The sequence below is a fragment of the Varanus komodoensis genome, unplaced genomic scaffold (genome assembly GCF_004798865.1).
Source record: "Varanus komodoensis strain SLA01 unplaced genomic scaffold, ASM479886v1 scaffold2, whole genome shotgun sequence".
In the NCBI taxonomy this organism is placed as follows: Eukaryota; Metazoa; Chordata; class Lepidosauria; order Squamata; family Varanidae; genus Varanus; species Varanus komodoensis.
In genome coordinates, this window is record NW_025335568.1 from 3717678 (window position 1) to 3730044 (window position 12367).

At 52.9% G+C, this 12367-nt stretch overlaps 1 protein-coding gene across 2 annotated transcripts in view; it reads left to right on the top strand.

Annotated features, from left to right (window-relative positions):
• DNAAF9 (dynein axonemal assembly factor 9) overlaps positions 1–12367 on the top strand; it is an 80984-nt gene that overhangs the window by 46337 nt on the left and 22280 nt on the right. For both annotated transcript variants that reach the window (XM_044428337.1, XM_044428335.1), the window contains 10 exons: positions 286–373; positions 1445–1548; positions 3822–3968; positions 4647–4735; positions 6376–6474; positions 7215–7338; positions 7761–7849; positions 8415–8573; positions 9350–9475; positions 11226–11263. In XM_044428337.1, the coding sequence (XP_044284272.1) occupies positions 286–373; positions 1445–1548; positions 3822–3968; positions 4647–4735; positions 6376–6474; positions 7215–7338; positions 7761–7849; positions 8415–8573; positions 9350–9475; positions 11226–11263 (1063 nt within the window). The remainder of the gene's footprint in view (positions 1–285; positions 374–1444; positions 1549–3821; positions 3969–4646; positions 4736–6375; positions 6475–7214; positions 7339–7760; positions 7850–8414; positions 8574–9349; positions 9476–11225; positions 11264–12367) is intronic.

The window sequence follows — 12367 nt, forward strand, 5'->3', positions numbered from 1 at the left end:
TTGTGGCTCGGGGATAAAGCACTGCGTTTGCATGCCGAAGGCCTCGCGTTCAGTCTCTTACCTCCGCCTTGTGGATTTTAGACTCCGGTGTCCCTTGCCCTTGCTGGGAGAAAGCTCTGACCTGGAGAGCTGGAGGGACACCTCGTTTGATTGGGTCTGGTGGGCATCTCATAGTCTTCCTAAGGCCTGGATGGGGGCTGGACTAGCTTTAGCAGAGCAGGAGAGCATCTTCAAGTATACCTGGCTGGTGCCATTGTTAGACCTGGCAAAATTTGCCTTGTGTAGGAAGAAGAATCTTTTCTGGGTGTTCTCCTGACAGGAGGTGATGGAGCCTACATTTCTTCCAGCAACTCTCTGTGTAGGCCAGAGGAAGGTGAGTACTTCTCCCATGGAACGTACATTTGGACATTCTATATCCTAGTGGTCCTAAAAATATAAAAATAGTGGGTTTTCACGGGAGGTGATTGAGGCCCCATCGGTGAGGGTGTTGGAGGATAGGCTGGACACGCACATGGTAGGCATGTCATGAGCGGAGCCGGCTGGAGCTGAGGGTCAGACTAGATGGCCCGGGAGGCACCTTCTGGCTTGCTCTGTTTCTGTGTTTCTATATTTTATTTACTTATGTAGTTATTTAATTTGTATAAAAACGGCCTGTTAGCATTGTGTTCTCTGGGCTGCCATTACAATAAAATTATTAATACTTACATTAATAAAATAATGCAGTTACAATCACACAACATGTACATCAGTAAAATAAATAAATGAGATTAAAATTAAAACCAGTGCCATCAATATAGACGGCTTCAGTAATGCCTTAGGTGTGTGTTGAGAAAGAAAAGTTTTTCTCAGGCGCCTAAAACTTGATCAAGTAGGTGTCTGACAACTCTCCAAGGACAGGGTATTCCGCGATTGGGTGCCACCGCAGAAAAGGCCCTGCTCTTCCCCAGCTCCCCCATAACCTCCCTAGGGGGAGGACCCTGTCCGGGGGCCTCCATCGACAACCTGAAACCACATCTGCGTGAATGTGTGAAAACAAGAAGGCTGATGCAGGAGCACAGCAAAGCTCGGCTTTGATTTGAAGCGCCTCCCTCCGCCCCAGCCCGACCCTTCCGTCTTGAAGTGCCGCAGTTTCGGATGGGCGGAGGCCCACGTGCGTTTGAACCGTGGCAGACTCCCTTCCACACCCCGTGTCGCATTGCAGAGCAGCAGCCCCTCTTTCGGAAACGGAGGGTGCCAGAGGCAGCGCATCGCAAGACGCGAGGAAGGGCTGCTGGCACACCTCGCACCGTTCCCTGCTGAAGCTGGTCGGAGAGCAGGGCGAGAGGATGCCGGCAGCCCTCGGCCTGTGTGTTGCGGGGCAGTTGGGTGCAGCGAAGGGTTTGTCCGGTGACTTCTGTAGAAGAGTGAGCAGTGGCCTCACGCCCCCCTCTCCCTCCCTCTCCAGGAAAACTCTACTTCTTTTCCGAGGGCCTCCTCTTCAGCCACCCCCACTACGGAAGCATCACCATCTCCAAGTCCCACATGACGTCCATCCGGTTCTACGACGGAGTAAGTGCTCCATCCGTGCCGCACGCGGCTCTTGTCACAGCTGTGCTGCGATGGCAGCGGACGCTCTCGCCTTCCTTCACGGCACCCCGGTGCGAGGTTCCAGGTCCTTTTGCCGTCTCTTCTTATGGACTGTGTCAGACACCCAGAGAGCTTCAGCTGCAGGGCTGTAGAGAAATGCAATCCATCAATCGGGAATATATCCCATCAGATCCTGGATGCAAAACTGTATGATGCATAGAACCCATGTGATCAGAAAGGTGATCGCAGGAGGCCTTGCTGGCTGGAGCACGGTCTGCGGGTTGCTATCCGGGACCAGCCTGCAGGTGGGCCATCTCCATGGTGGCACCCACCTTATGGAGCATCCTCCCTGCTAGTATTGGGGGCGGGCAGCTGTGGCAGGCTTCAGGGGCCTGCTCAAGACCTGTCTCTTTATCCCCCCGCCCCCCCCGCCCCGGTGTTGGTGCTGCCCAGGTAGTTTTATTCATATTGTGCTTTCAGCTTCAGTTTCAAATATTTCTGGCCCCGTAGCAGATGCATTTTTGCATTGGCTGTTCCATTTCTGTGCTGTGACGCAGCCCAAGTGACCTGGATGGTTCACAATAAATGCCCACCCAATTCGGCATATTTTAAACTCTGATTCTGTAAATCACTTAGGAGTGTCTTTGGATATGGCAGGCTGTCTATAAATTAATTAAATAAAAGGGAACACTTGGAGTAAAAGCTTCATAAAATAGAATCGACTGAAGTCCATCGTGCAAGGCAGACAAAAATCCCACCAGGAGCATCCAATAGATTGATCGATCCATCTGGTGAGGTGCACAAACACGCCACACCTGGGGGCCCCGTGGCGACCCCTGTCCCCCTCACAGCCAAGGGTGCCGTTAATGCAGTTGCTGGTGAGCTGTGGAAGCACGGTCACGGTCCAGGGAGGGGCCTGGTGCTCCAGAGGGACGGAAGGGGGTGAGGTCGTGGCTGCAGCATGTGGTTCTTCGTCTTGTACCCATTTCGCTAAACTGCTGCGAGTGTTGTGTTGGCAGGCCCCAGGTGAGCGCAGAGGAGTCCGCGCATTCTGCTGCCTGGTTATATCTCTGCTTTCCAGGCGGCAAAAGCATCTGGGGTCACTGTGGTTTATTCTGTCTGAATAACAATGCATAATGGAGTTAAATCCGTAACGGGCCGAAGCCGGCGGCCCTTCGCGTTCCTGCACTGTCCGACCGCCCCCTTTGTAGCTTGGCATGCGGCACTTGAGCCCTGACCTTCCTCCTATTGTTCGGCTTCAAGACACCCGACTTCTCCAAACCTCTGGCTATTTATGGGGCCCTGGTTATCACTGCTGAGCGGCTGCCAGGTATTCTGTGCGAAGCAAAAACCTTGAAAGAGAATTCATATTGTTTCACAGACCTGGCAAGGCGTGAGGCCGGAGGGCTAAAAATACCGCAGCCGAGATGAGTGGTGGTGACATCGGTAATGCAGCAATAATGCAGATATACAGGGAAAGATAAGCCAGTTAAATGCCCAGTCAACAAGCGCACCGTGTTCTGTATGAGCAGCCTCTTTTCTTGCCACTGATAACCATCCAGAAGAAGAGGGCTAGCAGTGGCTGTTTGCGCAGCTTGCCGCTGTGTGCTGAATTCCCGTTCAGCGCTGGGTCTCTCAAGCTGAGGACCACTTCAGTTGGCCCTTGGCAGGGGCTCCGGGAGTGGTGATGGTGTGCAGATTGGTGAGGTGTGTGCCATTTTCTGATCCACTTCTCGCCACAGATTGTGTGGGCCCATTCAGACATGACATCACCTTGGTCAAATCAGGGCATGGATTTCCACCAGGGAGCCAGCACTGTGCGGCACTTTTGTCTCCTCTCTGCCCATGTGCCCTGTGATCCTGATTTGCAGTCAGAGATTAAAGTTTCCCAGTTTGGAATGAATAGAAAAGTCCTTTAACAAACCCTGGACATTTTGCACGATGGTGGCATGAGAGAAGGAAAGAGATCTTAGATCTAGAGTCTTGGGAGGGTGGAGGGTCCAGTCCTGAAGCTTCCTTAACCTGCCATCGACAGCAGCAATCTCATGGGAGTCCTCTTGTTTTGTATCTCACCATTGGACTGTCTCTTGGAAACATACTTTTTGATGACTGCGGAAAAGGATATTCATAGAATCGAGTTTCCCAGCTCAGTAGTGGTTCTGCAGAAAGAGGGTGCTTGGGCAGGCTGACCGGTTGCCTGCAGTCCAAGGCTTCATGCTCTTCCCTTAAAGGTGCTCTTTCCCCCTGCTTTCTAGGACTCTACCAGTGTGGTCGCAGCCCTCCTTATCGACTACAAAAGTTCCCTGCTTGCTCACCTGCCTGTCCAGTTTCATACCCCAAGCAACTCTCTGATGATCGCACTGTTCCCCAAGTCAAAGCTGTATAAAGCTTTCTACTCACAGGTGACAGTATTAAGCAATCTTTCTTCTGCCCGTGCGCCAAAAACATTGTCCGGCTTTTGCACAGAGTAGACCGTGCAGGTAGTGGCTCGCGATGCGTGTGGGGCCAGGATGCCCTGGCAGCCTCTTTCTCCTACCTGGGAGGAAGGGCAGCGCTTTCCTCTGGCACAAAGGGGTGATCAAGCCATCTTGTCACCCAGCCTTTGGTTCTTCTCGGCAGCTGAGGCCGTCAGGGGAATTCACGCGTGCGTGCGTGCGGGGCGTGCATGTTAATCACCCAGTGAATGCAGCACAGAGTGATTAATCTGCATGTGTGAAGCAGCGTGAGTACTGCTTGGACTCTTGGGCAGGGGTATACCGAAACATGGTTATATTGCTAAAATGGGAAATATTCTTAGCTGTTAAATTGAATTTTTAAAGTGTTCCAAGTAGGTGTAGCTTCCCTCTCTTAGTTCTGGGATTTATTATCAAGGATGACATCATGTCCTGACTATTCTAGGAAGTTCAATATTTTTCATTGGCTTGGGTAGAGAGGATTTTTAATTAAAATTTTAATAAGCTGCACCCCAAGAACCCTCTTGACAACCATCATGGAGAGTCACCTTCCTGAACCAATACTACCTCGAGTGGCATCAGACGCAATAATAAGTTGTGCAATTTGGATTTTATTCTTCATTGTAGGTTTTCTCTATCTGGCAACAACAAGGGAATTCAGGAATAACTTTAAAGATGACCCAAATCGACAGCCTGCCTGCAGAGCAAGAGAAATTGTGAGCTGGTGGCTCTCTCCCCACCCCCCCGCCACCCCCCTGAATTGCATGTAACCAATGGGACCGCGATAAAATGCTGCAGCGTGGGATACTTTGTACAGCAAGCAGCCAGCCAGGGCCTTTCCCGGATATGCCATTCCGCCACCTGCAGCTTTTCCGTTATCTTCTCCCAAACAGTCTGTGCCCGGTTCCCCTTTGGCTTTTTCTGCATCCTTAGCTTCTTTCATTTCCTAAAGTTTCTCTTTTTTTTAACTTCTGCAAATCCAGGGTCTCCCAAGTCTGCCCCCTGTCTCCCCCCTTGTGCGGATTTTGGTGTTCTGACTACAGAAGAATCTGCTCCCGGGGAATGAGTTTGCCGTTGCTTTGAAGCGAGAGCGGGGAGCAGCCCTGGGCAGCTTCCGTGCCCCCCACCCCCCGCTGCCTCTGTGGCTGCCACTGCGGCCACGCTCCTGGGGCGCAAGACGAGTCCCCCCATGTGCTTCTGTTCTTGGCACAATCCGCTCCCAAGGGCCCTCCCCATTTCCACAAGAATCAGTGAGTTAGTTGAGGATACAAGGAGATGCATAAGGAACTTGAAAGCGCCCCTCGCTTTGGCTCAGGATCCAGATGTTTGACCTGCCTCCGAAAAGGCTGGATCGCCAGCTCTCTGATTACACCCCCACGGCCTTGTCGCGGCCGAGCAAAATTGGGGTCACTCCCTCCTGTCCTCCTCGGATCGGATGCTAGGAAGCTGGCCCAGGTCCAAGGCTTTTCCAGACATTCCCGTCTGCAAGACGGGCTACGGTATTTTGTGTATTTCACAAAGGGCTGAGGCAGTCTGCACAAACCACACGATTTGCAAACTTAGACTGTAGTTGGTGCTAACAGCAGCATTTTGTGTGTTCTGCTGCAACGGGCGTCCAAGAAACCATGTGACTCTGGCACGGAGTTCACAGAATCGGTCTTTTTGTGCCCACCAGGGCACGAAAAGGCACGGACTTCGTGTGGTTTGTGCAAACTGCCTGAAGACCATGTGCTCTTTGAGTGCTGTTTTGTGTAAACCGGCCATTTTTATGCAATTCGAGCTAGATCCATTTGCTTTCCGGGTGCCAATTGCATAGATTGTGTAAATGTATACACATTTCCTTAGCAGTGGTTTTAATTTTTTTTAAAAGGCACTGATCATCTCAGGCATTAGCCACAGGCTGGGCCAAGTCACACCCTAGCAAGTTCTGGCAGACCAGAATCCAGGGAACCGGACTGTGAAACTGTGCTAGATTTTCACCCTTCGCCCCCTTCTCTGCAGTTTCAACCATGTTGAGAATGAGGAAGTGACGCAGAAAAGGCCAGACTGGGGGAAAGGAGGGAAGAAATACCATTATAGTAAAGAGCATCATATATGCAGCGAGCAAAGCTTTCCAAGCAAGCCCCATTGAAACAAGTGGGAGATTCCCCGTTCTTTCCAGGGGAACCTCTATAGGAGACTTTCCCGCTGGATTGTGTCCCTGATCTCCTGTTCTAAGTTTAGGTTAAAGTTGGGTCTAGGGTGGAGTTTGTGAAATGGCGCTTGTTCGGTTTTGCAGCCACGCCTGCTGAATCAAAAGAAGCTGCTCCACTTTTCTCAGTCAGAGCCGTGGTTTGAATGTGTGTCCTTATTCCAGGCATTCCAGCATGCAGAAACTGTTCAGTGTCTTGTCCTGTCCCGCCGGGGAAAGATGGAACCAGCTAAGAATATCTACCAGCCTCCCAGAGCTGGAGAGGTAAGGCTTTTCAGAGTGGGCCTAGCCTAGGACAGATTCCCCCATGGGTCTCCCAAAGCACAATTCATTTCTTCACTGTGGCAGCGTATCTTCCAGGCACGAGGGACATCATATCCTACTCTGAGTGCTTGGTGTGGAGGAAGCTTTAATTCTCAGATTTAAAATTTAAAAAGGAATTTGCTGAGAGCCAGAATGGTGTCATGGTTAAGAGTGCAGGGTTGGGACTCAGGCAATCTGGGCGCCACTTCCCACTAAACTGTGAAGCTCAGTGCATGACTTTGGGTCAGGCACAGCCTCTCAGCCCAGCCTACCTCACAGGGTTGTTGTGTGAGTAAGATTGAGAGGAGTAGAATTATGTAACCCATTAGTGAGTTCTTCGGAAGGAAAAACAGTGGGCTATCAATAGACTGAATGCATAAATACCTTTGCCCATTCAGAAATCTTGGGGTGGGGTACTTTTAAGAAACCAAGATAGCTTCTTTGATTCCAGTGCATGAAGCAGGAGGTGAGCGGGGGGAAGGCGCTCATGGAGGAGCAAGGAATTGATTCCTAATGTGGAAAATGGCTTATGGGACGAGGATTTCTCCCATCACACCAGGCCTTAATTGGAGGGATGTGCCTGTGCACTGGGGGACATTGAGGCCCCGTGTTACGGCCTGCCGTCCAGCCCCCCAGAGCTCCCACACCCGCCCCTGAGCGTAGGGGTGGCCACACTGATGGCCTCTCTTCCTCCGTCAAAGATTCCTGCAGCACTTCACGGTCAGCAGCGTGAGCAGCGAGGCGGTGCTGAGGGCCCACGTGCCTGTGCTGCTGCACCCGGCCACATCCAGAGCCGTCCCTGGGAATGAAGCGGAGCATGAAAAGGTGAGGCCGTCCTCGGTCTGCTAAAGGCCATGCCTTCACCGTAAGCTTTCGGCTTGCCTGCTCGTAGCTGCCATATCCGCATGGCCCAGGCAAGCCGGCGCCAGTGGGTTTTCATGGACTTGAAGGGCTCAGTTGTGTCTCCGTTGCCTTTATCTTTGGATTATTTGTTCTTCACGGGCTACCGAGCCTGAAAACCAAACTTGCAAAGCACTTTTTAAAATGGGAGCTCTGTGAAGAAGCTGCCAGGTGCTTTGAAATGGCAAGGGGCAAGATTCAGCGGAAGTACTGAGAGAACCTCATGGCTATGGCCCTGAGGTGCGAAATGCCCAGGGAGCTTCCGGGAGAGGGGCTTTTGCCAAGGGCCACCTTTTAGACCCGGTGATAAGCACAGCAATGTAATTTGACTCTCCCTTCTTTTTGAGGTGGTGATCACCATCGTAACGGGCCTTCCAGGATGCCGCTCCAGTGATCTCTGCTCTTTCCTGGTCACCTTTAACAAGGAATATGGGAGGTGAATAGAGCTTTACCTTTTTCCTTTCTGTACTCGCGGCTGCTTGGTGCACAGAGGCGGCAGGAGGCCTTGGTGGTGGGCCATGCAAAGGGGCGAGCCCTCTCCAGGTAGGCCCACCTCTCCGGAGGTCTCTCTGCCTCGGAGCCGCTTCTTAGGACTTCCTTGTCGATGTCGTTCTGCTGCCCACCCGTCTGGCGACTTTGGCTTCCACACGGCGACCTTGTTCATTGTGGAGAATGCCTGCTGCTGCTCCCTGGACAAGCTCCATCTCTTGGAAAAGGGGGACAGGCACAGGGGGGCAGTGATTTGCTGGAAAGCAAGTGTGGGCCAGCGGTGACCCTCAGCCCCATGGCAGGCCACCCTCCGTTCAGACCTCTGGCAAGAGTTGTTTGGGGAGGAAGCAGGAGAGGCGGAGGAGGGCCCCCCCACACACATCTGGCTCTGGGCCCAGCATGCAGCCCCTCAGATTCCTCCTGGGGGAGTGGGGCCCCCAGCAGAGGACAGGATGCCCTCCCGCCGTAGAAGAAACCAGAAATAGCCTGCCTGCGTCGTGTTCCTGTTTCAGGTGGCTTGTTTATCGCCAGACCATGGACAGCCCCGAATGTTTCAGTGCGGCCCACTTCCAGAAGTACCTGGCCAGCGTTCTGGAATCCCAGCGCAACCGCAGCGCCCGTCTCTCGGCTTTCAGCAGGAAGAAGATGAGGCTGCTGGTGGTTCTGCAAGGGTAGGGGACCCCTTTTCGACCGAGCTCCGATCTGTCTCTCAAAGCGTTCTCGCCCCTCTTGCTCCCAGCTCACACTAGCCAGGACGGCGCTATTCATTTCTGCAAACTTAGTTTCTATTTCCCGATTTTAAGTTTTTTCTCTCTTCCTCTGACCTTCGGGTGGGACCTTATAATCTTCTGGTTTCCTGAGCAAAATGTCTTGACCTCTGCATTCTGACTAAACATTTAACTTTTGGATGAAACGCTTTCTCTGTCTCTCTCTCTCTCTCTGTCTCTCGCTTGCTCGCTAGCAAGCAAGCAAGCAAGCAAGCAAGCAAGCAAACTCTCCCAGAATCAGCTCAGACCAAAAAGTGCAGAGCATTTTGGTTCCTTCACAATACCTGGTAGCCTCGACCGTTTTTGTACTGGAATTTGCTCCAGCACATGAGTTGTGCAGCTAGACTTTGTCTGGATACAGATCTGCTTGTACATATCTGCAGCAAAGGTCCTTGAGAGCACGAAGATTATAGTTTTAACCAAGTGTTCCTCTTGTGCAGTCCTTTGATCTCAGCGGGGGTGGCAGGGGAGGGCGAAACGCCCTTGCATCAATTGCCAGAGCAGTGCCGCTTCCTTCTGCCCCCAGGAATCGGACGATGCGTACTTTCTCCGATCTGTAACGCACCTCACATGCACACGCCCTGCCAGAAGCGCTGGCACCAGCACCGTCGCTGCCCTGCCCTGCCCTGCCCTGGCCTGGCCCTGCCGCTCCCCAGCCTTTCGCTTCGTGTTCTCTGCAGGTACACAGATGTGATTGACGTTGTGCAGGCCCTTCAGACGCATCCAGACGCTGATGTGAAGGCCTCCTTTGTCATCGGAGCAATCACCACCTGCGTGGAGCCGCTTAGCTGCTATATGGAGCACAGGTATGCTTTTCCGATCCCTCCACCTGCAGCACGGGGCTTTTCTCCGCCTTCCCAAGGCCACAGGGACTGGTCCCTTTCACTTACACTGGAGTCTAAAATTCTGCGACCGGGGAACCCAAATCCTGCCAGTTTGCTCCGTTGGGTCAGAAGAGTCAAATGTATTTCATAGGAGGAGAGCACCAAGGGGAAGCTTGGGTGATTAATAGTCTTTTCTTGGAAATGAAAGCTGACCAGATTCAAGCTAAGCATCTCGATTGTGCAGACCGCCGTGGAGGATGGGAAAGGAACTCCCACAACCCAGCTCATGGGCTATCAGCAGGAGTTGACACACAGCCAAACGCCCCGCGCTTTAAATAGCACAATGCGAGCGCTTTAAGAAGGTGTTTAGGTTTGCCCCTCCCAGCGGCTGACCTTTCCAACAATAAATGGAAGGATAAATCCGGATGGGCTAGTAAAAAGTGGAGCTGCTTTTTGGCAGCAAAGTGGATGGAGAATCAATAGATAGTTGCGCGCACGTAGGAACGCCCTCAGCTGCCTGCCCCTGTTTAAACTTTGTGGAAAGTGGAGAGCCCCGCGCCACTTGGAGATGCCCGTTTCCCTCTTGTCCCTTTTCGTAACACCTGAGCAAACACTTGTGGTCCTGGGCACTGCCATGTCCTACAAGCACCATGTTCTGATTAGCCTGCGGCGATAGTGGCGACGGCAGAGCCGTTTTTCTCTGCGGTTTTCCTGGCCGTCCTCTTTCGCAAGTAAAGTGCTCTTGCGGTGTTGCTGTCGCTTGACGGCTCACCTTTTGACAGCTTTCGGGAGATAGCAGTGTGAGGAATAAAGTTCATGGCGGTCTCTCCAGGGCAGCCCCCCTCTTGGGTGCCCGCTGCGTTTGACAGTGGACTCCCCGCTCCCCAGAACGTTCCCCGGGAAGGCTTAGCCCTTCGGAGCCACACAAGCGTGCGCTGGCACAAGTCTGTCTCCAAAGTTAATACTAAAATGTTAAAAAGTTTGAGCCAATTTCTTGTCTCAAAGAATCATTTAAAAATGGGCGACAAACAGTGCCAGCCCGTCCGTTGTGCACTTCTGGCCCTTGGAAGGGGGTGTCACTTGCCGTTGAGTTGTGATCTCTGTGGGGGAGGGGACGGGGCCGAGCCAGGTGTGACAAGGGGCACCGATGCAGTGACGGGCACTCCACCCTGCCAGCTGGCGCTGATGGAGACCCAGGATAGCTTAGCGAGAGCAGCAGTGGGTTTTCTTGGCTCACTGCCTGCGTCCTGCAGTGCACCATGGGCTTGGTTACCTGGCGGCAGTAACCCCAGCAAGACCTGTGTTTGCCCACAGATGAAGCTCCCGTGTCAGAATCGATGTACATGCATGTAATAGGACAGCCCGCCGTAGTTCAGCCTCCATGATGGGCTTATGTGTCACGTGCACCTGGCTCCCGCTGTCTTTTGAGTGCCGGGGAAGATCTTTCTTTCCTCCAGACATTTTGGGTCTCAGGGCTCCTCTCGGTCGCCTTCTTTATTGCCTGAAAAGGGAGTTTTTGCATTTGTCCAACGTACCATTTGTTGTATTTCCATTGCATTTGATTTTTTACCCGTTTGTAATCCATGAGCATGCGTTCTTGGGTAGGTTTTGCAAAGTGCAATGCATTGGAACCACCCCTCATTCCTCCTCCCCCCCCGCCCCGCTTGCTAGTGGAAACCCTTCGTGAACTCTCCGTCGTGCAACAACTCACACTGGGATTTCTGTGTTGCAGGTTTCTTTTCCCCAAATTCCTGGACCAGTGTTCACAAGGTAAATCTTCCTTAAACATTCCTAGAGCAGTGAGGCTGAGCGCCTCTGAGGAGGGCTGGATGCGCCGAGCAGTGCGTCCCCCGATTCCCAGCCTGTGAGCCATGGGGTTGCCATCCAGCTCAACCTGGGTGGCCGCCGGACTTCTTCTCGGGAAGAAACCTCTGCACTGCCTAGGGGGGGCCACACAGGACGGCGAGTGCCAGTGGCGTGGCGGAGTTCAAGAAAGTGGGACAGGCTGGGGAAGTCTGTTTTAGGAGAAAACATTTCCTGCTTCCAGCATAAAACTGGAGCCATTAAGTCTGCAAGGAAAACCTTGAAACACCGAGGCCGAATCCCTACAAACTGGGCAGAAATTGAAGCCAGCCACTCCCCGCTGCCCCCTTTGGTCTGTTCTGTGCTTGCTCCTTGGGATGCAAGAAGAGAGCAATCTTATCACCGCCATTGCTGAAAAGAGCAAACCGCCAGTTTCTGCTTCCTTTCTTTCCCGCTTGCCAAGCAAAAGCAGCGACTTGGTCCCCAGGAGCAGCCTGGTGCCGCTATAGCAGAAGCTGCTTGCAGGGCATGCGTCCCTTGCCTTTTTCACAGCGGTCACACGAACCGCCCAGACCCCGTAGCGTCTCGAGGGCTGTTTCTGACATGTCGATGAGCTCATTCAAAGGCACTTCACAGCAAAAAGCCTTTAGCTTTGCTGACAGCTGAAAGCGTTGCCAGAAAACGGAGAGTCCTCGCAGCGAGACTACCGCAAAGCTCAGAGAGAAAGAGAAAGCTCTTACAGTACCGTGCACGGCTCTCCGTGGGGTTTGGGGCAGCAGGCTAGCACAGGTGTCCTTCCGAAATGGTTGCACTTCAGGTGCAACAGGTGCAATTACCTGTTGCAGGTGTTGGGACGAGGGGCTCCTTGGTTCTTAGTCTCTCTGGCTCTGCCCCATAGGAGAGCCACGCGTCGTGCCCCCTCCCTCCTCCGAGCCACATTCCGCTTCAAAGAGGCTCTCGGGAGCTGCAGTCCAGGGTGGGCCGGGCTGAAGACGAAGGGGCAGCACCGAAAACACCAAGTGGGGCTTCAGGCTCTTCCTTCCTGGAACTAAGCTCGAGAAAAGGTGTTTT